Below are 25,407 nucleotides of genomic sequence, written 5' to 3' on the forward strand. Positions count from 1 at the left end.
ATTGTACTCATTTGAAACTAGCGGCACGACACGTGTCAAACTTTACTTGGCCTCAAAAGTCATTCAAATGATCATCCATCTTGATTCACATGACCAAGTCAATTTAAACTTTTTACATGGCTTGACGGAGGGTCAAACCATGACGGATTCACCCCAAATTTGGTGTGTTAGGGTTTTAGAATATGTAGATCAAGTTCAACGGAACAGATCATCCACAATGTAGCTCAATCAAGTGATCATCAATGACTAAGAAACTTAGTGGACGTCCACTTAAGTTGACACAAGTTTTACTCTATATGAGTAAAACTTACTTTAAATCTTTATTTTTTACCTTCGAATCACAATCATTTTCTCGTCCACAAAAAATAAAAAAATGAAAGTAAAAAACGAAAAATAGAACAAGTACACCCACGCGCACATGTGCATCACACGGATACTTACTAAAACATGTCACTTGAACCAAAAGATCACACTGCAAGGAATACTCACAGAAATTCTCCCTTGCCATAAATGGGATATCTGATCTGGGTAGTAGCAGTCGTTGGATAACAGGTTAATAATACTATGTTTACTTTTCCTTTCCAATTCGTTATTGCAACTAATAACTATATAATCCAGTGGATCCGGGACTTTCCATATCCTTGCCAGAAACATTTAAATCCGTACATAATCATGTACAACAGATCCAGCACCTGGCCCTTGAAAAATAACAGAAAAACATTTAAGGAACAATTGCAGCTTTTGATTCACCAACCCAAGAAAACATAAAAAAAATAAAAATAAAAAAAATAAAATAAAAAACTAAGCTCAAGGGATATACACTTATGAACAGGTAAGTTTATTTTCTTTCCAGAATCCTGCTCTTACAGAACAAACTACATCTATCTGATGCCTAAAAGAACTGACTACTACATAAGGTCATAATACTGCACAAGGTTATATGTACCTAAAACATGAACTAGGCAACAAACTGAATGAAGACAGGGGACTTTTTCTATCTACTTATTGGAAATTGAACTTGGGCCTCGCAAGGCCGATGTGTGATTTCGACTTCCATACCATATGGAACCCTAATTCTTCGATATTCTGTCTCCTCATGTTTGAATAGGGAGGATGGAGGCTGCCAGCTCTTCGTTTATCTTCACTGGAAAGGGTGGCATCTGCTTCATGACTTCAGGCATATCATTCATACTGCAAAGATAAGTTCGGGATTAGATGGAATATTAGAGAGAGAATCCCCTCTACAATAGTTTGGCCCATTTTGAGTTAACCCCCAAAAAAGTTTGGAAATGTTAACCCCCAAAACTTCTCAGATTAACCTCCAAAGGTTAGGGGCATCTGAAAATATATTCAGACAAAAGCAAAAGTTTTGGAGGATAAGAACATTTCCAAAATTGTTAAGGGTTATCTCCAAATGGGTCAAACTTCTTGGGGGTTTTGTGAAAGTTACCCCAGAACGTATATTAGCAATGAGCAAAGTGATTCCTTGAGACAAACAGACCACAAACAACGAGCAAAGTGAAAGAAATTCGATGGTGACACCCCCTAGAAGAGCAAATAGAAAGTAGAATGCAAACTAGCAATTTTAATTTTGATCTTATTATTGACTGAAATGGTTTGTATATTGATTTAAAATGATTAGTGCACACATGCTATATTCTGCTTTCTCTATATGATTCTTCGAAAGAGGGCCCTCTATCGAACAATTTTTTTTTGCAATTTTTTTTTTGCTTGAGCAAGTGGTAGACAGCCTGTGTACTTATCTAGGCATAACCGATGGTATGTATCATAATATATATTTGATGATTGGTAAAACAACATGAAAATAATGGAGAATAGAAGAATCTAAATGATCTTGAATTGTAGACCAGAATTATGAAATTTGGGTATATTCAGAGGCCAAGCCAAATCTTTTTTATTAGTAGTATGGATGAGTCCTGGGTTTTCCAGTTACAAGTAAATAGAAAGATCCCCGACTATAGGTAACAAGATGAATTTGCAACCGAGAGAAAACCATGAGCGGAACTTCAAAAAATCGTAAGGTAATAGCTTACTTCACTTGGGACGAAGCAGGCAATCAAAAGTTCAATGAAGGTCGCCAAAAATGTTTCAACGAATTTTCTCCATCCAGGGAAGAGGGCACGGGCCTTCACCTTATTCATGTGAGTGAGGAGGGAAGTTCGTAAATACGACCAGTCAGTAGACGCTTTCTTCTTGTTGAAAGAGTTGTTTATTCCTTATTGTTTAGTCCCACATTGGTTAGGGACAAATTCTTTTGTTTCTCAAAACACTATTAATAATATCCAAGATAGAGCTAATAATCTCTCTAGGGTTTCACATTAACATGGTATCAGAATCACCCTCTCTGCTCTCTAATTTTTAATTTTCTAAACCCCAGCCGCCACCCTCCTAAACCCTATAGGCGTCAAAAATTGCCTATAGGTCCCAAACACAGCTCAAGACTGAGAGAAAACGAAGAACGTCATCATCTAAGTTAAAAAAGAATAGCCAATGCAAAAAGAAGCAAAGGAGCACGCAAAACGACAACTCAAAGGGACTCGGAGTTGTCTCACAGTTGGTGAGACGGTCTACACTATCTCGCATAGCCGAGATAGTGTAGACTGTCTCGGATACGCGAGACAGTGGTAACTGTCTCGCTAACTGCGAGACAAACTCCCCTGATTTCTGACGGTTTTGTGACTTTTGTGGGGTCCACGTGGCTCCATAACTGCGGGGAAACGTTCATTAACGTTAATGGACAGTTATAGCCGTGAAATACGCCCACTACCCACGAAAAATTACGGCATCTAACGTAATTTAAGTAGTGGGACGGCAGTTACAAACCGGCTAGAACTGTCTCCTTTAACCAAGACAGTAAACACTGTCTCGCCCAAAGGAGATAGTGATCATCAGTTGTTTCAACTTCTTTTCGACGATTACGGTTTCCAATGGCTATAAATACCCCTTGACACACTTATGGACGGGCACTGACGTACTGATGAAGCATTGAGCACAAAGCAGAGACAAACTTTTGGCGAACTTGGAGAGCAAGAGAGAGAGTCGTATTCCACTTTCAAGTAATTTCAAGAACCCTTCGGTATTTCCTCGAGTTCAAACTTAGATTTGACCTTTAGAAGAGTATTTATCTTACTTTGCTAAGATATTTGCTTCTGTTCTTGTTTCCACATCGAAACATCAACGTCAAACCTTCTCCGCATCCGACTCGGATCGTTGATTCAGTGGTCCACGATTACGCATCCCCGATACAGGCAAAGATTCCACGCAAGCAGGAGCTACTACGTAGAAGTTTTTGCGTGTGTTTCTACAGAACACCAATTATTTTGTTTTTAATGTAAAGAGAAGTTTAACGCGTGTAAGGCTCACTCTTTTATTTCCGTTAAAACATTTGTAATGGAATCTGCAATAAAAATTGTTCCCAACGCAAACAAACCCCAGCCGCCATCTCTACCCTTCTTAAATCCTAGCTGCCACCCTCCTAAACCCTAGCCGTCACCTTTTACCCCTCTTAAACCCTAGCTGTCACCCTCTGCCCTTAGCCGCCAATCCTAGTCGCCAGCACTCCCGACGACGTTACTATTCCGCAGGTTACTGGTCATCAAAGATACTGCTTGTCCAAACCAAACCTTACATGATCAAGCTAATCATTTGGCTTAATTAACTAAATCTTTATAGATCTTAAGCTAATCATTCGGCATAACTAACTAGATCTTTGTAGATATTTAGCTAATCATTTGGCTTAACCAACTAGATCTTCCTTGATCTTAAGCTAATCATTCGGCTTAACAAACTCGACCAAGCTAATTATTTAGCTTCATCTTAACAATCAGTCATTAAAAATCTCTTTGAGATTAGCGACAAGTCATTTTTTTCATCGAAGAAACCAACAGTGTAGGATAGTTTTAATTGGTAGATTGATTGCTTGTTGTAGGGGTGCTTACTTATTGATGATTTGATTATTGGAGATTGATTTGTTTTTGGGTAAGTTGATAGTTATTTGCCAGAGGATTATTAGTTGAAGGATCTTACTTGTTGTGTTAACTTTCCTACGTGGACGAGAGAGTTGAAATGAAGACCCACACAGAGGTGCTCTCTAGTAAGATCTTTGACTAGAAATTGAATAGGTCCAATTACCAATTTTGAAAGCAATTTAGTTATGTTTCAGGTCGAGGAAAGGATCATCATCTTATAGATGACCCCTGTGCCAGCTACCGCCTCCTAAAAACAGGAGGACACTGGTCTACTTCATCAAATTTGAAACAACATAGAACCACATGTCTTTCAGCCATCAATTCATTGTAATACAGTGAAAAAAATGTGGAATTTTTTGGATGAATTCTACTCAGGCAGTGGGCATGCCAATTGGGCATATGATGTCATTAAAGAATTATTTTAGAGCAAGATGGATGAGAAGAGTCAAATTTTTGAGGAGCACTATGATAACTTCAATTGCCTCACGGAGGAGCTAAGACAGATGTTCCCCGTTATAGGGGATGTTCAGAAGATGTAGGACCAGTGAGATCAACTGATGGTATTCACCTTTCTTGGTTCTCTTCCACAGTCTTATGATTCAGCAAGACCACAGGTTATTGGAAGCTCTGGTATATGCTCTTTATTTAGCAAAGAAATATTATTTCTTAAGATAAGCAGTGCAGGCAGCACGAGTAAGTACCACAGCAGAGTTTGCCAACAGGTTTGCTCCAGTCATACAAAGTAGATAGTTGACCAGTCAAGGAGATGGTTGTGGTGGAGGCCGCTTTGGAGAATGTGGAGGACGCTTTCGAGCATATGGAGGACGAGATGATAGTTCAAGAGTTGTAGGGAAGGGTTCATCTGATTCATCTATCCATTGTCATTATCACTGTTTTAAATATCGGCCGATAATAGGTATTATCGGCCGAGTTATCGGATTTGGGAGCTCTCCGCTAGGATAAATTGAATTTTTAATCGGTTATCGTTTTTGTAGGTTTATCGACGATTTATCGGCGTTATCGGCCGATAAGTAAGACCTTTTTATCGGGTTTATCGGCCCATTTTGACTAACATTATATTTTTTTAAAGGCTATGATGCAAGTATCGCTTTCTACAATTTGTTAGTGATTCTAAACATGATGATTTACATTTTGGTATGTTTATATTTTATTAAGCATGATTAGATTATATTTTTTAATTGTTATATTATATATACACACCATCCAGTATATCACTCCGATAAATACTACTTATCCCCGATATATCCCCGATTTCCGCTATCCGATAAGGATTTTGACCGTCCGATAAATACCCGATAACCGATATTTAAAACCTTGGTCATTATTGTAAGGAGTAAGGTCACATAAAATTTCATTGTCCTTAGCTACATGAAAAATAACCTTAGAAGGCACATGTGGCTACACAATAGAGTCCCATAGATGATGACATTCGCCACCAGTTTGAACAATTTCAGCTCCAGTTATTCTAGCAATTTAAGAAGACAATCCTCTCTTGCTATAGCTATACTTGCCTAGTCAAGTAAATCCACTAATCGCCTTACATCGTCACCGTCTTACACTTGGGTTATCAATTCAGTGGCAACTTATCATATGACTGAAAACCAATGTATATTATCCTCTTGCACACCTACTACTTTTTTTCTTCACTAGTATTAGCTGATGAATCCACTACTCGTATGAAAGGTGTTGGATCTACCAACATTAGTACTATTCCACTTTCATCTGTGCTATATCTTTCTCATTTTTATTTAGTCTCTTATCTGTCAATAGAATTACTAAAGCATTAAACTACATGCTAGCATTTTTTTCCTACACACTTTATTTTTCAAGCACTTAAGAGGAAGACAATGTCACTGGATGTGAGTAGATGTGAGCGGAATGGCTTGTATGAGTTGAACTTGCCCCAACCCAGGTGGCCTATATATCAGCTCCACATCAGCCTTTGATGCACAATGTCAATTTGTCATCCACTTTCGATTCTTAAAACTTTGGTTTCCATTTTGAATCATGTCGAATCCTTAGATTGTGAGAAATGTCAACTCGCAAAAAACAGTGTCTTGCCTGAGCCGCGTCAACAAGTGGGTTAGTAACCCGTTTTGAGTTAGTGGATTTAGACGTATGAGGCCTTGTTCTGTTCCATCTAAACTCGGTTTCTATTATTTTGCTGGTTTTGTGGATAACTTTTTTCACATAACTTGGATTTACTTGCTAAAAAATCATTTTGAAGTGCTCTCTGTTTTTAAAGTTTTCTGTGCTAAGGTAAAAAATCAATTTCATAATACTATTAACACTTTAAGAATAGTTAACACGAAGGAATATTTTGATAGATCTTTTACAAAATATTTTAAAATGAAATTTTAGAACAGTCATCTTGTACTTACACACCCCAACAAAATAGGGTGGCTGAGCGCAAGAACAGGAATTTGCTAGACATTGCTAGAACTTTGTTATTTCATTGTCAAGTCCCAAAATATTTTTAGGGGATGCCATTTTGACAGTCTGCTATCTGATCAATAAATTACCCTCATTTATCTTACAAAACAAAACTCCAATCTTCCTTTTTTATATCTAGTTGAAGATGCTTTCCATTTACCCCTTAAGATCTTTGGGTCCCTATGTTTTATCCACAAGCATAGTCCTCAACGGACGAAATTAGATTCGAAATCTCTTCGGCGTATTTTTCTTAGATATTCTAGGGCTCACAAATGATACAGATGTAATTGCCTCTCCTTCAATCGGTATATTATTTCAGCCAATGTTGCATTCTTTGAGAATAAACCAGGACATATTGCCTTTGATAACTCCTTAGACCCTCCCGATGATTATGACTACCTTATTGTTTCGGAAATCACTGTCAATGTTCTTTCTAAGACTGTTGTACAAACTGATCTACTATCCAAATTTACGAAACCAGTTCAGATTTATACAAGATGTACTGCTCCACAACTTGAGCCATCGTCCAAAATCCACCCAAGAGCCTAATATACTATAAGGCAAAATGTGACCATAGAGCCAAATGCTCAGCCTACTAATAGTCTTCCTATTGCCCTTCAAAAGGATAGGAGATCATGTTCTCGTTATCATCTTACACACTTTGTCTCTTACTCTTCGTTATCTCCATCATATTACTCTTTTATATCTTCTTTGGAGTCTCATCCGGTTTCCAAGAATTTGTCAGAAGCTTTACTCAGGTTAGATGATAGTAATGCAAGAAGAGATGACAGTCTTAGAGCGAAATAAGACTTGGCATCTTGTTTCACTACCACTAAGGAAAAAATCGATTGGCTGCAAATGTGTTTATATTGTTAAAGTAAACCTAGATGACTCTCTAGTTCACCTCAAAGCTCGACTAGTTACAAAGGGATAATCCCAGATCTATGGCATTGATTATATCCAAACATTCTCTCCTGTAGATAAGATGACATATGTCCACATTCTTATTGTGTTTGTCGCTCGCTATCACCGGCCACTACATCAGCTGCACATTAAGAATGCATTCTTTCATGGCATTCTTGATGAGTAGGTTTATATAAAGCAACCATCAGGTTTTGTTGCTCATGGGGAGTGTGGTAAGATTTGCAGGTTGAAAAAAAACTTTCTAAAGCTTGAAGCAGTCTCCGAAGGCTTGGTACGAACGTTTTGCAGCAGTTGTCCAAACTTCTGGTCTCTAATAAGCTCAGAAATATCACTTGGTTTTCTGAATATTTCATGATAGGAAACAGATCCTTTTGGTTGTATATGTTGACGACATTGTGATCACCAACGATGCGCATGACATTAGTCATTTGAAGAAGATCTACAGCAATAATTTCGAACCACTTGAATCCTTAAAATATTTTTTAGGTATCAAGGTGGCTAGATTGAAGAAGGGTATCCTCTTATCTCAGAGAAAATATGTGCTTGATATATTGCTAAATACTAAGATGTCAGAATGCAAGGGCATTGACTCACTTATGGATGACAAGATTAAACTTCTATCAGGTCAGGGGGGATTACTGAAGGATTCTAAAGAATATAGACGATTTGTAGGAAAACTAAACTACCTAACAATCTCGAGACCAGATATTGCATGTTCTGTTAGTGTAGTTAGTCAGTTTCTCTCGACAACTAAGAAACCTCATATGGAAGTTGTGAAGAGGATTCTTAAGTATCCCAAAAAAACTCCAGGAAATAGAGTACTCTATTCCGATTGTAGTCACACGAGAGTTGCAGGACTCTCAGATGCAGATTGGGCTGAATCGTCTGAGGACAGACAGTCAACAACTGAATATTGTGTGTTTCTTGGAGAAAATCTAATATCATGAAAGAGTAAAAAAACAAAGTGTTATCTCTCAACCTACAACTGAGTCTGAATATCAACCCATTGCGAATTTGACTTGTGAGCTAATTTGGGTTAGAGATATATTAATAGAGATTGGTTATCCTTCGGAGTGTCCCATAAGCTTGTATGGAGACAATAAGCCCACCGTTCACATAATTGAGAATCCGGTGTTTCATGATAACAAAACACATAGATTGATTGCAACTTAATTCGTGAGAAGATGGAGAAGAAAATCTAGAGCCAAGTACATACCATCAGAACATCAACTTGCAGACATTCTCACAAAACCTCTTGGGAGAACATGAGTGAATTTTATTTGTAACAAGCTGGGCATATACGATATAAATGCTCAGCTTGAGAGAGTGTTGAAAGAGTTGTTTACTCATTGTTGTTTAGTCCCACATTAGTTATGGACAAACTCCTTTGTTTCTCTAAATACTATAAATAACAGCTAAGAGAGAGCTAATGATCTCTCTAGGATTTCATATTAACACTTTCCTTTGTTAAGGATCTAGTGACTTTCTCCACCTTTGTTAGGGGTTTATTCACACCTTCGAACATGTTTCTCCAGAAACTCCACACTATGGGAAATGATTAAAATTTTTAATTAAAGCCACTTAACGCGATGATCATTGAGCTCACTGAATGGTAAGAAGACAAAAAAACTATAATCATTTACAATTCTGTAAAAAATTACAAAATACTAAAAATAGATACTTATCAGTAAAAACTAAAGATTGGTTGACATCTCAGATGATAAAAATTAAATTTAGTAGTAAGAAACTTAAAAATCGCTAAAATAAATGGTTATTACTAAGAGACCACGAGCTAAAACAAAGTCAATTTGGAAAACGAATATAGAAATCTTCGTCAATACCACTAAAAAGTTGAGATCGTAGAATTACATAGAAAACTTTAAAAATTGCTAAAAATAATTAGTTATTACTAAAACATATACGATTTAAGATAAAACAGAGTAAATTTTTTTTAAAAAAGATACGATCTTTATCGATCTCATTGAACTTTTTTATCGATCTCATTGAAAAGTTCAGATCCCACAGAATTTTCTAGAAAACCTAAAAAAGCTAAAAATAGCCAATTATTACTAAAACATGGTGAGAACCACCTTTTTTATCACCACTTATTCGATGTGGGATGATTGTAATACCCCTACTTATTTGAAGTGGGACTGTATCACCATGACAATTAGGCAGTTTTGGTGATTTTTAAAACTTTTTTAGTTAATTATGTGTGATCTGAACCTTCCAACTCTCTAGTGAGATCGACAAAGATCTCTATATATTCCCCCCTAGATTTATTGAGTTTTATCTACTTAAATCGTATAGGTTTTAATAATAACTAGCTACTTTTAGCAATTTCTCTATGTGATTCTGTGTGATGTCGATTGACAAAAATCTCTATATTTTTTTCTTTCTAAACAGACTCTCCTTTATCAACTTAAATTGTGTTGTCCAAATAATAACTAGCTATGTTTAGCGATTTTTAAGTTTTTTACTAAATTATTGTTCTATCATCTTAAATACCAATCGATCTCTAGGTTTTAGTGATAAGTAGCGATCTCCAAGATTGTTAAAGGTTATCTCAAAATGGGTCAAACCTCTCCGGGGTTTTGTGAAATTTACCCTTAAAAGTGTATTACCAATGAGCAAAGTGATTCTGTGATTCTTTGAAACAAACAGACCAACGAACAATTGACGGGGGGGGGGCGGGGGGGGGGGGGGGGGGGGGGGGGATCCTATATAGTGGCACTGTAACAGATAATATAGGAACGAAGAAAAATGCAACCTACCAATTTTATGTTGACGATTGCAATCATATTTTTATTGATTGCTAGTTGTGTATATTGATTTAAAATGATAAGAGGACACATGTCATATTCTGCTTTCTTCCCATATGATTCCTCAATAGAGGACCCTTTAGGGAACATTTATTTTCCCTCGAGCAAATGGTAGAGGGCCTGTGTAGCTATATTGGCATCAAAATGGATGTTATGAATCATAACAAGTATGACATGATGACTGGTAAAATAACATGAAGACGACGCAGAAATATAAAACACCCAAATGGCCTTTCAATAGAGCTCATGGGATTTTTTTTCTCTCGAGCAAATGGTAGAGGACCCGTGTAGCTATCTAGGCATCAAAATGGATGTTATGCATCATAACAAGTATTTGATGATGATTAGTAAAAGAACATGAAGATGATGCGGAATATAAAAACACCCAAATGATCTTGGATAGAATCCATGAGCCTCTCATCTACAGTAAAGCAAAATTGATAAATTAGTATATATTCGATGATAGGTGTTCTTGCACATGTGAAATATATGCCTAACATGGAAACAGCCCATTTGTTTCCCGAGCCAAATTTGTTAAGTATGGATGAGCTATGAAGCACGGACACGCATAACATGAAGACGTGTCGTGTCGTGTCCGTGTCGGACACACGTGTCGAAAGCACGGACACGCATAACATGAAGACGTGTCGTGTCGTGTCCGTGTCGGACACACGTGTCGAACACACGTATCCTATGTATTTTTTAGGATTTGCCTCGTGTCGGCGTGTCGGATGGCCGTGTCGGATCCGTGTCCGTGCTACATAGTGGATGAGCCGTAGGTTTTCATGGCTCATGCTACAAGTAAATTTAAAGATCGCTGACTATAGGTAACAAGACGAATTTGCAACTGAGTAAAAGCCGTAACAAGAGAGGAACTTAAAGGAATGGTAACGTAATTGCTTATTCATGATGGAGGAATCAAAAGTTCAAGAAAGGTTGCAAACGTTTTTAAAGGAATTTTCTCCATCCAAGGGAGAGGGCATGAGCCTTCCACCCTTATTGAGAGTAAGTGAGGAGAGAAGTTCGTAAATATGGCCAGTCGCTAGAGACTTCTCAAGTTTTCCGGTAAAATGACTGCTTCTTTTAAATGAATGTACATGCACTAATGAGTCACAAAGTCAGTTGCCAACTAACAAAAAACAAGCACAAAGGTTTAGAAAATTATAATAGATTTAACGCAAGACAATAAGAAAGTTTAGAACTGAATGAAGCCAATGGGGGAAAAAAGAGTTTATCTGGGAAAAGCAATATCTGAAATTGCAATATACGAGAACTCTTCTTCATGTTGGATAACCAACAACTTTGGTGTTAATTCAATTATCATGCCTTCATCATTATGGAAAAACAAATAAAAGAGCCAGTGCAAAGGGAGTAGATAGCAGTGCAAATGTATAAATACTATATCATTTAGAGATGTGTTGCATAAAAAACTCGCATTTTAGGGGAAAAAGAATTGAAGGTAAAGCACATACTCGTTGAAGATTGCAAACAAGTTGTTTCGTGCCTGGCACAATAGTGCAATGTTTTCCTGTACCTGTTAGAACTAAAGATTAGCATACCATAACCACATGTATGCATCAGCATGAATATTTCTACGCGCGATCTATGAATCAGACATGGACCCATAGTCATGCATTTGTGTGCAAATAAACCTTTTTGGCAATAAGCCTATAAAACTTCTGATTAGATATTTTTCTACTTTGCTCTAGCAATCTGCTGTTTTTTGTGCTTGAATTGTTTCACATTAACCAATGCAATTCTTTTTGGCCTTTTGGATTAACTGTGACTTTAAAATGAATGCATTCTGCTCTAACAAAGCTTGTTATTCCTTCATCTAAACTCTTTTGCAATATAATTGGAGGCTTGATACAGTTAAGTTCTGTGACTGCATTTCTGGACAAATATTAACATCTACTAGACATAGTTGCTCAATAAGGTATAAGATACCAATTCAATGGGAATAGCATCAAGGTTAACAGCCCATCTTACAATTTGAGTAATTTCATGGTAAAGCTTTCTTAACTTTGAGTCTTGGTCAGTACCCTACAGTATTATTATTATGCAATAATGCATAAATGATATTGATGATGCCTATTACATGAACATGGAGGTGATTGTGGTTTTCTAATGATTTCCGGTGGGTGCTTTACCTGTAAGCTGGTCAGGTTTACAGATACTTTCTTGAATAGTTGATCATTATTCTCAAGGAGTTGTCCTGTTCGACCACCAATATCTGAAACGATCAATAAAGGAAAAAAATTAGCTATATTGGTATAAAATTAAACAAGCTACCTTAGAACACTAGTTAAACAACCAGGAATTGTTTCATTAGGCATTTGATTGAAATTTGGCAAAGATCATGTCAAATACACTTCTAAATGTGGATGTCTATCTACTCACTGTTTGGTGGAAAATTTGTAGAAAGACAATGAAAGAATTAAATGTTTTATTCTCTCAATCTCGATTACAATTTGAATTCCCTAATTACAAAAGAGAAGAGAATTGATCTGAATTCTCCCCTTTGTTTAAGTCTGGGTTCTTCAAGATGGCGATGGAGTGCCTCCCTTGATTGCTCGCGTCGAGTTTGCTCTCCGTTGATGATGAACGTCTTGTTTCACTGGAACGTGATCTTCTCCTTACGATTTGACGTTGTAGAGAACTTGCAAAACAAGTTTTAAAACTCTGCACGAGTTTAGAAGAACTTGCTGAGCAAGTTTGAAACTCTGAACGAGTTGATAACTCAGAGCGAGTTTAAACTCTTGAAAAAGAGTTGATTTGGACCGAAAAATCGGTTAATAAGCTACGGCTCTAGATCTCTAAGATACTCCAAGAGCAAAAAGCTCCGAACTCAGTTGAGTTTACTCCTATTTATAGGGGATTAAGGGATGTAACCGCCCCCTTAATTCGCTCCTAAGTAGGGCTGAATGGGGTGTAACCACCCCCTTAAACTGCTCCCCAAATCGTGGAAAAAACGGTTTTGAAACAGTTCAGTTCGTGCTTTGAACGAGTCAAACACTAAAAAATAGCGTTCAGGGCCCGAACTCTGTATTTTAGACTTGAAACGCAGAGTTGGGCCTATTTTGGTGGCTGAACGCACAGTTCGCGCTGCGTTGTAAATCTGAAACGCAGAGTTGGGACGCAGAGATGAACTCCGCGTTTTGAGTCCGTGAACTCTGCGTTTTTAATTGGAGCGCTAGGTATTACCTCTGCGTTTTGACTCTGAAACGTGGGCATAACCTCTGCGTTTTGATGTTGTAACACAGGGATGACCTCTGTATTTTGAGGTTGTAACACAGGGATGACCTCTGCGTTTTGAGATTGTAACACAGAGATGACCTCTGCATTTTGAGGTTGAAACGTAGGGATGACCTCTGCGTTTTGATGTGAAGAGACCATCAATTTGTGATCTCTTTTGCTAGAGCGTTGCAAAGACCGTCATCTTGTAATCTTCATCTTGGCTCCTTGAAAATATGAGAGTCGTCACATTGTAACTCCCGATGTTGATTGTGAAGGCTGTTGAACTAGAGCTTTCATCGGTTATTGTGAATGTCGTCAGATTGTAACCTTCATCGATCTACGTGAAAATCTTTAAATTATAGCCTTCTGAAAGTCGTCAGATTGTAACTTCTATCATCGGTGTTTGATAGGGGATCAGCTATCTGTTGTGATTTTTAGACAGCCTACACTCACCTAGTTACCTTCCCTAGTCCAGAAAATTTCTCAAGACAGAAGATCTATATGCATTATTGAAACTACAAAAAACACTCCTATCCTGATTGGTACAAGAGCCGTCTCTTCAGAATCTTTTGGTCAGTCTGCTTCAGGGCCTAGTGGAACCTTAAACCTTGTTTAAATGCTAAAATAGGCTTCTATATCTAAATGGTCCAGGATCAATGCTTTCAAAGGTTTTCATCAGATTCGTGGCATATCAACATGCTGAATGTATATACTAATAAGACTTTCAAAGGTTTTAAAACATAAGTATGAGTGTCACCATTGTAATGTCGTAAATCAAAAGCAGCAAGTACGAGCATAAGCAATGATATTTTACTAATTCTCTAAAACATGAACATTATAGTTGTAGGCTTGTAGCCCAATAGTTTTCTTACTGTTTCTAGAGTTTTGCTAGTTTCTGACACATGCTAAACTTGACAATGATTAATAACACCATAGTCCATAGGCGTAGAAGGGAACACATGAGCTCAACTAATAGCATTGGCGTTGGTGGTTCATGCTTAAGAAGAAGTCTGAAACTTTTTTCATCAGGCAACAAAGCCTAAATGACAAAATAGGCATGGCAAGAAGGTCTACGTTGACTCCTCATGAAAATGGTTTCTGCAGCTTGTTTGCAACCAGTTTCAACAAAAGAAATAAATTGTCACTCGCCTATAAGAAAGTAGGAAGGAAGATACCCAGTTATAGGATTTTTGGAATCTCATCTTTTCAGTACTTCGAGTTTATTGGAACCCAATCCCTTTTGTGCTGGCAGACCAAATGTGGCATAAGATTTTATTTGTTTGTTTACTACAGAGTCAGACTCACTCCATTTTTTCAGATCATGCAGTAAGTACTAGTAACATCAAAATTTTTGTTATTAAAAAAAATCACACCCATTACATGTGACTTCAAATTCCTGGGATATGAATATGGGCAGCTTTTTGGTGATGTAAATTAGAGATCAATACAGAACCCCAATAAAGTATGACGACACTAATTAGGAATTCTCAGCAAAGGCATATCAGCATCCATTGGAAATTTACTGGAATGTAGCATCTAAACTACAAGTGATTGATATACATAATACAATATAATATCATATATCTGTATAGAGAGAAAATCTATAGCTAAACGATTCTAAACATAATGGATCAAAATGGATCCCAACAAATAGGACCACCTCCAGAACGGATCCCAACAAATAATGGTCACACATCACAAGAAAAACCACATCAACGGATTCCAATAAGTAACACTCACGCATCACAAGGAACAAACACGCAAACGGATTAAAACAAATAATGGTCACATGCCTCCTAAGTTGCATGGAAACGGTATGGATACAGGTGTCGGTACGGGTACAGGCACGGGACGTGGCAAATTGGAAAACGTAGGGTACAGGGACACGGGTATATAAGTATTCATATACACATACATATGTCATATATTGAAATTAATAATTAACATGAGATCAATATTGTTTTTTCATTCACGTGCTATGAGAATTAAAAATCCTATAATATATTTATGTTTCTGTTATTATGTGGATTATAGATTGGAAACCATCATTTTGAACTAGACACTCAACCGATCCTTTTAATAGTTCGAAATCCGATCTATCCCCAATGAGTTTTAATGGGTGGATGGGAAGTGTAGGATTCGAAATCTGATCCATCTCCAATGAGTTTTAGGAGGTGGATGGGAAGTGTAGGATATGAGTTCAAGAAGTGTATGAGAAATGTTTTAACTCAAAACATATATTACATAAGTGAGCACATGCCGGAATAAATATATTCATACATGCAAGAAGTATCTGAGGAGTTTGGTATGGGTATGTGTCAAGTACGTGTACGACTTCAGTTGGAGTACCCAGGTAACATACCATCTCACCAGAAATCACATCAGTGATTAAAAAAACTAACATTAAACTATGTGTTGGGCCTCACTATAGAAAAAGCAAACAAAAAATGCAGGTGGATATATATTAACAACCAGATCATCTGACAAATCATGCTAAATAGAAAGATTCAACATTTTAAAAAGTAATTTGAAAGAGCTATAAGTGATAGTTGGTTCCATCATATAAAATTATAGAAAACAGAGAGGGTAAATAAATATCTGAACCTTTGTATGAAATATCATCATCATTGTCAAAAGGAAGCATTGGCAGAGAATACGGAGGAACATTAGGTCGTGCTGCCAAATTAGATGATGGTTTTGCTGAAGAGTCTGTAACCCGCTCCTGGGAAAGAAAAAGTCAAAAATTCTTAGTTAATTATAGAAAGCCTTAGCCTTGAGAAGCAATTTTGGAGCACATAATGCAGGATACAGAAGCAGTGTTTTCAGTTATACTTGATTGAGTGCTGCAAGTTACATGAAGAAAGGAAGCCAAGAAGTGGATGGACAAATAGGTAAGTTTTATATGTCTGTCTCCCTCTTCTTGGTGTCCTTTTCCATCTGACCACACCACCACCAACATGATGCTCGCTTCTTTTCTTTCCTTTTTAAATCCTAATGGTCTATTTGGCAAATGAAAAAGAGCCTAAAAGTAGCTGATTGATACGGAAGTAAGGCGATGGAGTGTGTCAATTTTTTGTCAAAATAAATAAATAAATAAATGTCTGCTTGTGTCTCCAAAAAGTGTGAAGAGCTGAGCTGGATACTCTGTGGCACCAGAAAGTAAAAAGGGAATGTTAGTTATATCAAGGAGAAAGTAATAAAGTGTCTTAGATCCTCTGTTATTTTGCAGCGGATGAAAATGAGAAAACTTGTGAAACTTGACAAAACACCCCTAAATAACGAAAGATAAATATTGCAAACATGCCTTCAAAAGGAAAAGATCTTGAAGAAAAAAGTGAACAAAGTACAAAACTCCAAAAAACATGTCAAAACAGTGTAAGAAAGAAGTCGTGTCCAACTCTTAGCATTAACATCTTGAACATCTTTCACATGGATTTGAGAAAAAACCATCCCCTTTAGAGCGTCACAAACACCTCAGACACTGTTCCAAAACTTATGCATGTACATTTGTGCCCCATTTACTTCTGAAAACTCAATTGTCAAAAATTAATAGCTGATACATAGAAATTACATGCTCAAGTGACCTTGTGGTCCTAGCAGCCTGTCACCCTCTACCTATCTACCCTTCTGCTTAACTCCCATGATCAAAAGAATAAAGAGATGAAATAAATGGTCATGGAGGAATGGAGTAGGAAACAAATCATTCTAGCATAAACCATACGAATTTAAGAAAGAAAACAAATAAATCTAAAATTCCGAGGTTGATCTTGGTACCTAAGCACTGTTCAAGTACATCAATATAAGGAGGACTGGGGTAGCCTTTAAGATTGATTTAAGTCCCATTTCATTGTTGGGTGAATTTCTTCTTTTTTTTTCAGTTGATCACAGCTCTCTGTACTAGCTTCCTTAATGAAACTAACCCTGGTCAGGAATTTTTAGGTAAATAACTCAACACAAGATCTTGATGAAACAAAAAAATTATTGGTTATAGAAGTGTTCAAGAGAGAAAAGAAGACTTCCTCATGAAATATTCATTTTGTACTAAGTATATGTTTCATAAGCAGGAATCTAGGTAACTTTCTGGATGCTTAAAAAAGAGAGAGAGATTCCCTTTAAAGTATAGCACCATGATTAGAGACAAAAAATAGCATGTGGACATCAGTATATTCTCACCTTTTTATCTTTGCTTTTCCTGAGGTTATGATCCTCTTTCCTCCTCTTCCCACTTTCCCTTTTCTGTAAAAAAATAATAAATAAGGAATCAAATTGGTTTGGAAAACTTTATTGAGCATTCAAGCTTTAAAGATTAGAAGACCAGTGAGCCTGTTTGGTCATTAATCACATTTGAACAATTAGAAGGTGACAGTTCAGCAGATATTGGTTTATCATCTTAACCCTTTCAAAACGGGGTTGCATATCCAGAAGAAGCTTCTTCCTTCTCTGAGTCTAGAAGGTAAGTCTAGAAGGTAAAGACTGTATCTGGAGGTGTTAGTGAAAAACGTTTATAAGGGTGATACATAAATAATAACTCACTGAGGGCTTGCAGGGAATAAAAATCAGAATATGATTAAATGACATATATTATAAATTTATAATCATATGCAAAGAAGGAAAGAGAGTTTTCAGTTGGCTTGAGGCCAAAACTACTGATAACAACATAAGAGATAATTCATGACGAGAAAAATTAGCCTCCAGTTCCTCACATAATAAAACTTCCTACGAAGCTTCTTCCTTCCACGATTCTAGAAGGTACAGTGTAACCCCGAGTATTCATGAGTATCCACAACATTCATAAGAAGGGGTCTGTCAATCATTTTAAAAATAACTCTTAAAGGGCTTATTGGGGGAAAATCAGAGGCCAAGTAAATCATGTATACACATACACAAGGAATAGGGAGGGAGGGAGCTTTCAGTTAGCTTGAGACCAAACTAAATCAAAACTACTGATAACAGACATCAGAAAAATCATGGCCATAATTCTCAGTTCATTGCATACTTCTCCTGTGCATGAATCAACCACTCAGTGGATACTGAACACATGGTACCACCTCCTCTTTTCCTCAAACACATTATTTGCAATTTAACTTCTATCTACTAGATTTAAACATTTGTGATTCCGTGATCCAATTAAAATAGAACTTTAACAAAGAACACTTGTTGTTGAATACTTGAATTTACTATGAAAATCATCCATGAGGGGACTTACCACAATTTTAAATACCACACTTTCCTAGGGTCCCAAAACAATAAGTAACCATTTTGTGTTACATGTATGATGTATCCCGAGACCACTATCTTTTCCAGTATGATGAAATTTTCAAATGAGTTTCAAAATGTCGGATTCTTATAACATTTTAAATGGAAATGGTTGTTCGCACACGAACTATCTCCCAGACACTGATTTAAGAAGTGTTTGATAATTGCATATACAAGCAGCAAAGAAGAGAATAAACTATAGTTATAATTGGTTATTTAAAGTTTGAGAAGCACTTAAAGAATGGAAATGTGGGTGCAACATCCAAAATCATCAAACTTACACTAATCCATTTGCCCCGTAGGGCTACATCTCTGACTGTCTTTCCCTGCAGTTGCATGGCAATTTTTGCATAACGATATGGAAGTTTCTCAGATGAAAACCTGAATTGATATCCACAATGAAAGAGAACATACAGTATTAGTCCAAGAACATTAGAAATGATATAAAAAGTGATAAATGGGTGTATGTAGTAGTTGAAATATGAACCTCAATGGAGGCATGTGTCATCACAAATAGAATATCAAAAGAAAGGAAAGAAAAAGGAAAACCCACATTTAGTAACAACTGAACCAGAAAAACATCTCTATTTTCACACTAGTGCAACCAACAATTTTACGCCTTTTGTCACCCAAAGTTATTTTGTTCAAAAAATCCCGATTTGCCAGTTACATTGGCTATCACCTTCTCTAATCTAATAAGTTTGTTTGAAGATTTGAAGCAGAATATAAGTTTGTTTATAATTTGTTTAAGTGTTTTTCTCACTCGTGGTTGTATTCTATAATAATGCTTGAAACCGGGTAGTTCAAAATATTAAGTAATAAATAGCTCAAAGGAAACAAGACCAACGTTACGGGAAAAAGAATGTGAAAAATGACTTGTGCGTCACAAATTAAGTGTTTGTTAAATAGCTCATATACCAACACTTAATACAGTACAAATACTATAACAAAACAAATAGGCAGACGCAAATAAGCAAAATGTAACATCCAAGCAAGACTAACCATCCCACAGATTGCAAAAACACAAGAGAGTATAATATATATTATATATATATATATATATATATATATATATATATATATTATATTAAGAGAGAGAGAGAGAGAGAAATATGGTGATATGCTTGGTCCAAGCACAAAAAACTGTGGCTTGGTAGTGATGTGTCAAATCCGCCTCCATTTCCATTCAAATGTGGGACAAATCACATTGGGTAGTGAGTGGAGGGGATTGTGCCCACCACCCCTCATCTACAAGCACACAATTTGTGCTTGTACAGCATACCCATATTCTCATAATATATATATATATATATATATATATATATATATATATATATAGTATATATAAACGAGAGACGAGAAGAGAGAGAGAATAGAAGGTTGATAATTGTTATTCATAACAATTACATGGAAAATTGATATTATAATATAGAACGTTGATAATTGTTATGCATAACAATTTACACTGCGAAAAATTTGATATTATAATATAATATAATATATATATATAATATATATACTATATATATGATACTATTATATATATATATATATATATATTATATTATATATATATTATATATATATATATATATATATATTACTATATCATTTTCCAGCTAAGATTGTTATGGCATAACAATTATCAACTTAATCTCTATTTTTTATAGTAAACCATATTATACATGACAGCAATGAAGTAAGATATCGATATTACACAAAACCAGCAACTAGCCAAGAATTCAGAGGGCTAAGAAAGCTAAAAAAAAGAGGTTGTGTAATGGAAATAAATTACACCATAACAACAATTACCAGCGGAAATTTTTTTTTTCAAATAACTCAAAATCCGAGATTTAATTAAATAAGGACATTGCAAATGCCCCAGAACAAGAAACCCCTTCAAATTCCCAAAAAAGAAGCACCTTTCCAGTCAACACCACCCACCCCACCCCCCCCCCCCCCAAATTTTCCCAAAAAGAACACTCACTTGCGAGACCTTCTTCCAAAATCGTTTGGCCTTCAGCCGACCAATCCAGCATCAGCCCGCGTCGTGCTTCAACGCCGCTGACGTCGCTGAATTCGCTCCCGCCGGTCGCCGCCGCTGTTTCCATGTCTAGGGCTCGCCGTGGGCCCGCCACCTCCTTTCACGGAGGAGGTCCGCCGCCGTTAACCCTTTCTTGATTCCCATTAGGCGTTCGAATTCGCGGCCATCTCATAAAACAAAACTCGAGAAGTGAGACCTCAGAACTCCTTTTTCCCGCCAACGAGGGGGGATTGGGGTTGTTCGTCGAGGAACGAAGCTAGGGTTTTCAGGAGAATTGGGGGAAAAAGATGAGAAAATTTTCACCTTGGTGGAGTTTTTTGTTTTTTTTTGGGAGAAGCGAAGAATGAACTCGAGATAGTTTTGTTTTTGTTTTGTTATGATTTTTTCTTTTGTGTGCTTTAATTAATCTTTTTATTAATAAATTATGGTTATTATTATGGATTAGATTAGGATCTCACGAGAGATATATCATAAAACTGGGAAGTCTTTGATGTTGGGTTGGAAAGGACTGAATTGCCCTCCGGTATTTACTATTTTCTACTTGAATAGAAGTCTATAATGGCGGGGCTAAGTTACCATAATGGTATTTTTTGGTGGAACATGTTTAAGAGCCGGATATTTTTCTTTGGTTAGTTGCAACAAGGTATTAAAACTGATTAATTTTTATCCATTCACTCGAGTGGTTTTACCGCTGTGATGGTTTTGATCCCAACTAGTTGAGATGCACTGTCTGTGGTTGGTTGAATATTATGATTATTTAAATTAATAAAAATATAATAAAAATAAAAAAGAAAATAAAATTTTTTGTTATTGTTTCTTTCAACACGAATGTGGCCACGTGATCTACTATTTCTAAGTTATAAACACATTGATTTAATACAACATCTGTTTTTTATTAGTATCTTGAAGTCTTCAAAAGATGAGTGGTCATTCAATTTGTAAATGAATTTTGCATATGAATTTACTTACAATATGTTCATTAAACTTTTAGTTATGATTTGACTCATATTCACATTAACTTTTAGTTGTGGTTTCACTATATTTACATTATCTAATATTCTCATTCAATTTTATAACTCATTATCCACATCATAAAAGTAAAAGTGAAAGTATGAAGAATTATTTTCTTATAAAATTAGAGCAGAGAAATTATGATGCACCCCGCCATGTGCTCTAAATATAGTTTTTTTTTCCTTTGATGCAAGGTCCTTATCAAATCTTACCCCAAATGATGTGAATGAAAAATGCTATTATAACTCACTTGTCTAGGACAATTATATTGTATATAAGACATATAACTCGTTTGGAATATTCACATCTGCTGAGTGGATTTTGCTGTTGTGAGAGCAAAATGTTAGAGGCTCGCTCAAACTTTTTAGCTCTATAAAAGACACAATAATTTAGAGTGCAGCTTATATATCGTAAAGAACATACTTGTTCATAAAAAAGTTTCTCTAATAACGATATTATTACAACGATATTACTATTTAGTATTAAATCAATATTATTATATAAGATTATATGATCCTTTTTAATGATATTATTATAACGATATTTCTATTTAGTATTAAATCAATTTTATTATATAGAATTATATGGCCCTTTTTAATAAATTATAAAAAATATATATGAAAACATCGATGCTTATAGCAAGTAGTTGTGCTCTATAAAATAGATTAACTTTACATTGTAGTTTGCTATTGGTACGTAGTACTGTTGGCAGTGCTATTATCTTTCCTTTTTATCTTATTATTCATGCTTTTTTATGTAAGTTCTATTTCGCTAATCACTTAATTGGCTATATTTAGTTTTTATAATATCAGAGGTTAAGTGTTGACATGATTTTCTTTAAAAATATATACACATAGTAGCAATAGTATATACTTCAGTTCAACTCAAACATTAGCTTGGAGCTATTTAGAGTGAGGTCATTTCTACGCTATAATGGTGATATAGTGATTACACAATCCAAAAATCAAAGAAGAAATTTTTACAAAGGAAAAGTAATTTAATATGTCAAATTAACAATTAATTTATAAAATATACATTGGTAGTGCAGATAACTATAGAAAGTAAAGTATATATCCTCATGAAAATTCCTTAATGAGTGATCAACTACAATCATCCTAATTTAAGGATTTATAATTATTATTTTAGTTGCTAATTTAATACGCATAACTATGGAACAAATCTCAAGTAAAAAATAAGAATTGAGATTGTATTATCCTATAGGTAAATAAAAAATATTATTAGAGGTCCTCTTTATATTAAATTTGAAAGTAATAATTTAAAATATTAAGCGCCAAATATTAGTTCATGTGAGAAAGCAAAGTAATTATGGTCTATATACATATATAGTCTATCAATTAAACATATTAAAATTATGATGGCCACAATCAAAATTATATGGTGGGTTCACGTTAAACATAATTTATAAAAAAATAGTATATTAAACTCAAAATCCTTTTAACCACTATATAGATCGTCTGAATTTTTTTGCATATATAAGCTATACTGCTTAAGAATAGTGATGCGCATACATAACTATAGCCTAATACATCTTAAGAACGACTTACTCTTTAACATCATCATTAATTGACGTGTCTATGCATTATACTGAAAACGCAATAAAAATTTAGAAAACGATAAAAGAAACACCCTCAAAAGTTTTAAAAATTATAAAAAAACACCCTAAAATTTTGTAATTTACAAATACACAAAACTATTAAATATTACATTGAAATCAAGGAAAAATTTCATACTTTGGAAGTGTAATTTGAAATGTACTAAACTTTAAATGTGTTTTTTATAAATTTTAAATTTAATAGATTTTCAATTAGTTATGTTCTTTTAAAAAAAGTTAGGGTAATATTGGTCATGAAAAGTTTTTCCTAAACATATACTTTTAAAGGGAGTATGATATTTTTTGTAATTTTTTTATTTTCTAGGGGTTATTAGTAATTTTGTATATTCATTTTAGTGTCCATAGGTTAAAAATTTCTCATGACGTTTTTTCATAAATTATGAATTTTAGGGGTTTTTTGTAATTTTTTAAACGTATAGGCATTTTCTACATATTGTAAATTATTTATAGACTATTTATAATTTCTATGTTTACAGTTTACTAATGAGTTTTAAATTCTGAGGGTGTTTTTCGTAAAATTTAAATTTTGAATATTTGTTTGTAATTTTTGAAGCTTTAAGGGTGTTTTCTATAAATTATAAATTTTGTAGGGCATATTTATAATTCCTATATTTTTAATGTACTGTAAGGTTGAAAATTATCAGGATTTTTATAAATTTTACAATATGTAAAAAGTTCAGAGTGCTTATTGCAAATTCCATAAATTTTTGGAGGTTGTTTGTGTTATTTTGTAGGTTTTTTCTGTGTTTATAGGTTTGAAATTCTCAATGTGTTTTTTATAAATTTTGATTTTTTAGGGGTGTGTTTTCAATTTTCAAAACTTACAAGATATTTTCTCCAAAGTCAAAAAACTTTCAGTTTCTAGCTAGTGTATGTATTTTAGATTTCTCACTGAATTGAAATAAGTAAAATTTATAATTTTAAAATATTTTAATAAAATTTTGAATTTGTAGGTTTGTTTTTGCAATTTAAAAAATTTTAGATGATATTTTTTACAAAGTCCAAAAACTTTTAGATGCTGGCTAGCATATGTTTTTTAGAATTATCTGCGAACTGAAATAAGTAAAGCGTTTGAATTATATCAAACGTATCTCTTTTATCCAATAACATGTCAAGTCACATTAAAAAAGGTTAAATCATTTAAACACAAATGTGAAGAAGATATGATAATTAGAATAGATTAGAATAACAATGTAATATTCAAAAAAATTAAGGATAATATTGACTATTGAAAGATTTTTCCGAACTCGTACTTTTAAAAGGAGTAGAGTATAATTTATTGTGTGACCGCATGTGACATAATTTAAATGGTTTTGACACTTTGTAAATCCTAATTTGAGCCCGGAACCTCCTAGTGATTCCTGGCTACCTTTGTTATGGCATTAATCCTGTGTCGCATCACCGTTTGAAAAGTTTAAAGTGAAGATCGCATGATAATTTGTCACCAACATAATTATTGACAATGAACAATTAGACCGATTTGACGAAAACTAGTTGGTTTGAATACCTTGTTGAATAGATAAAAAAATACCTTGCCTTTGGGCTGCTTGGTTCGCTATTATAAGGGGTGGAAAACTCGGAAAACCCATCCACGTCAGATTTTTAACCTTCCACGTCAGTTTTTTTTATTTCCGTCCATTTCTTTGTGCCGCTTTGATTCGCTCGGATGGAAGAGGGAAAACTCTGTTGAAATCTCCACCAGCTCAGATTTTTTTCCCCTCTCTGATTTCCTTCCCCAACCGAGTGAAATTGATGAAAACTCTGCCACGTCAGATTTTTTCCTTCTCTGCTTTGTTTACAAAAGTTTTTCTTTTTTTTCTATGCGAACCAAACACAAGAAAAATAAATACATTGGTTTCTCACAATTTTTTATGTGCGAACCAAAGCAAAACAATATATTTCTTGGAAAAGTTTGGAAAACTCAAAACTTATATTTCTTTACATGGAATTGCATTTCCTTATATCAAGGAAACGAACCAAACAGCGCATGTTGCACTAAATCCACCAACATGATAATTTAATTAGCTAGAAAAAAAA

At 35.0% G+C, this 25,407-nt stretch overlaps 1 protein-coding gene across 1 annotated transcript; it reads right to left on the reverse strand.

Moving 5' to 3' along the window:
- Positions 768-24,769, reverse strand: LOC109823186. The gene is given in 9 exon segments (XM_020389472.1): positions 768-1,191; positions 11,662-11,723; positions 12,340-12,422; positions 16,031-16,148; positions 17,600-17,662; positions 18,964-19,063; positions 20,666-20,729; positions 20,732-20,783; positions 24,740-24,769. Coding segments are annotated over 9 exon segments (669 nt in total). The 3' UTR covers positions 768-1,094.

The sequence above is a fragment of the Asparagus officinalis genome, chromosome 9 (assembly GCF_001876935.1).
Source record: "Asparagus officinalis chromosome 9, Aspof.V1, whole genome shotgun sequence".
Lineage (NCBI taxonomy): Eukaryota > Viridiplantae > Streptophyta > Magnoliopsida > Asparagales > Asparagaceae > Asparagus > Asparagus officinalis.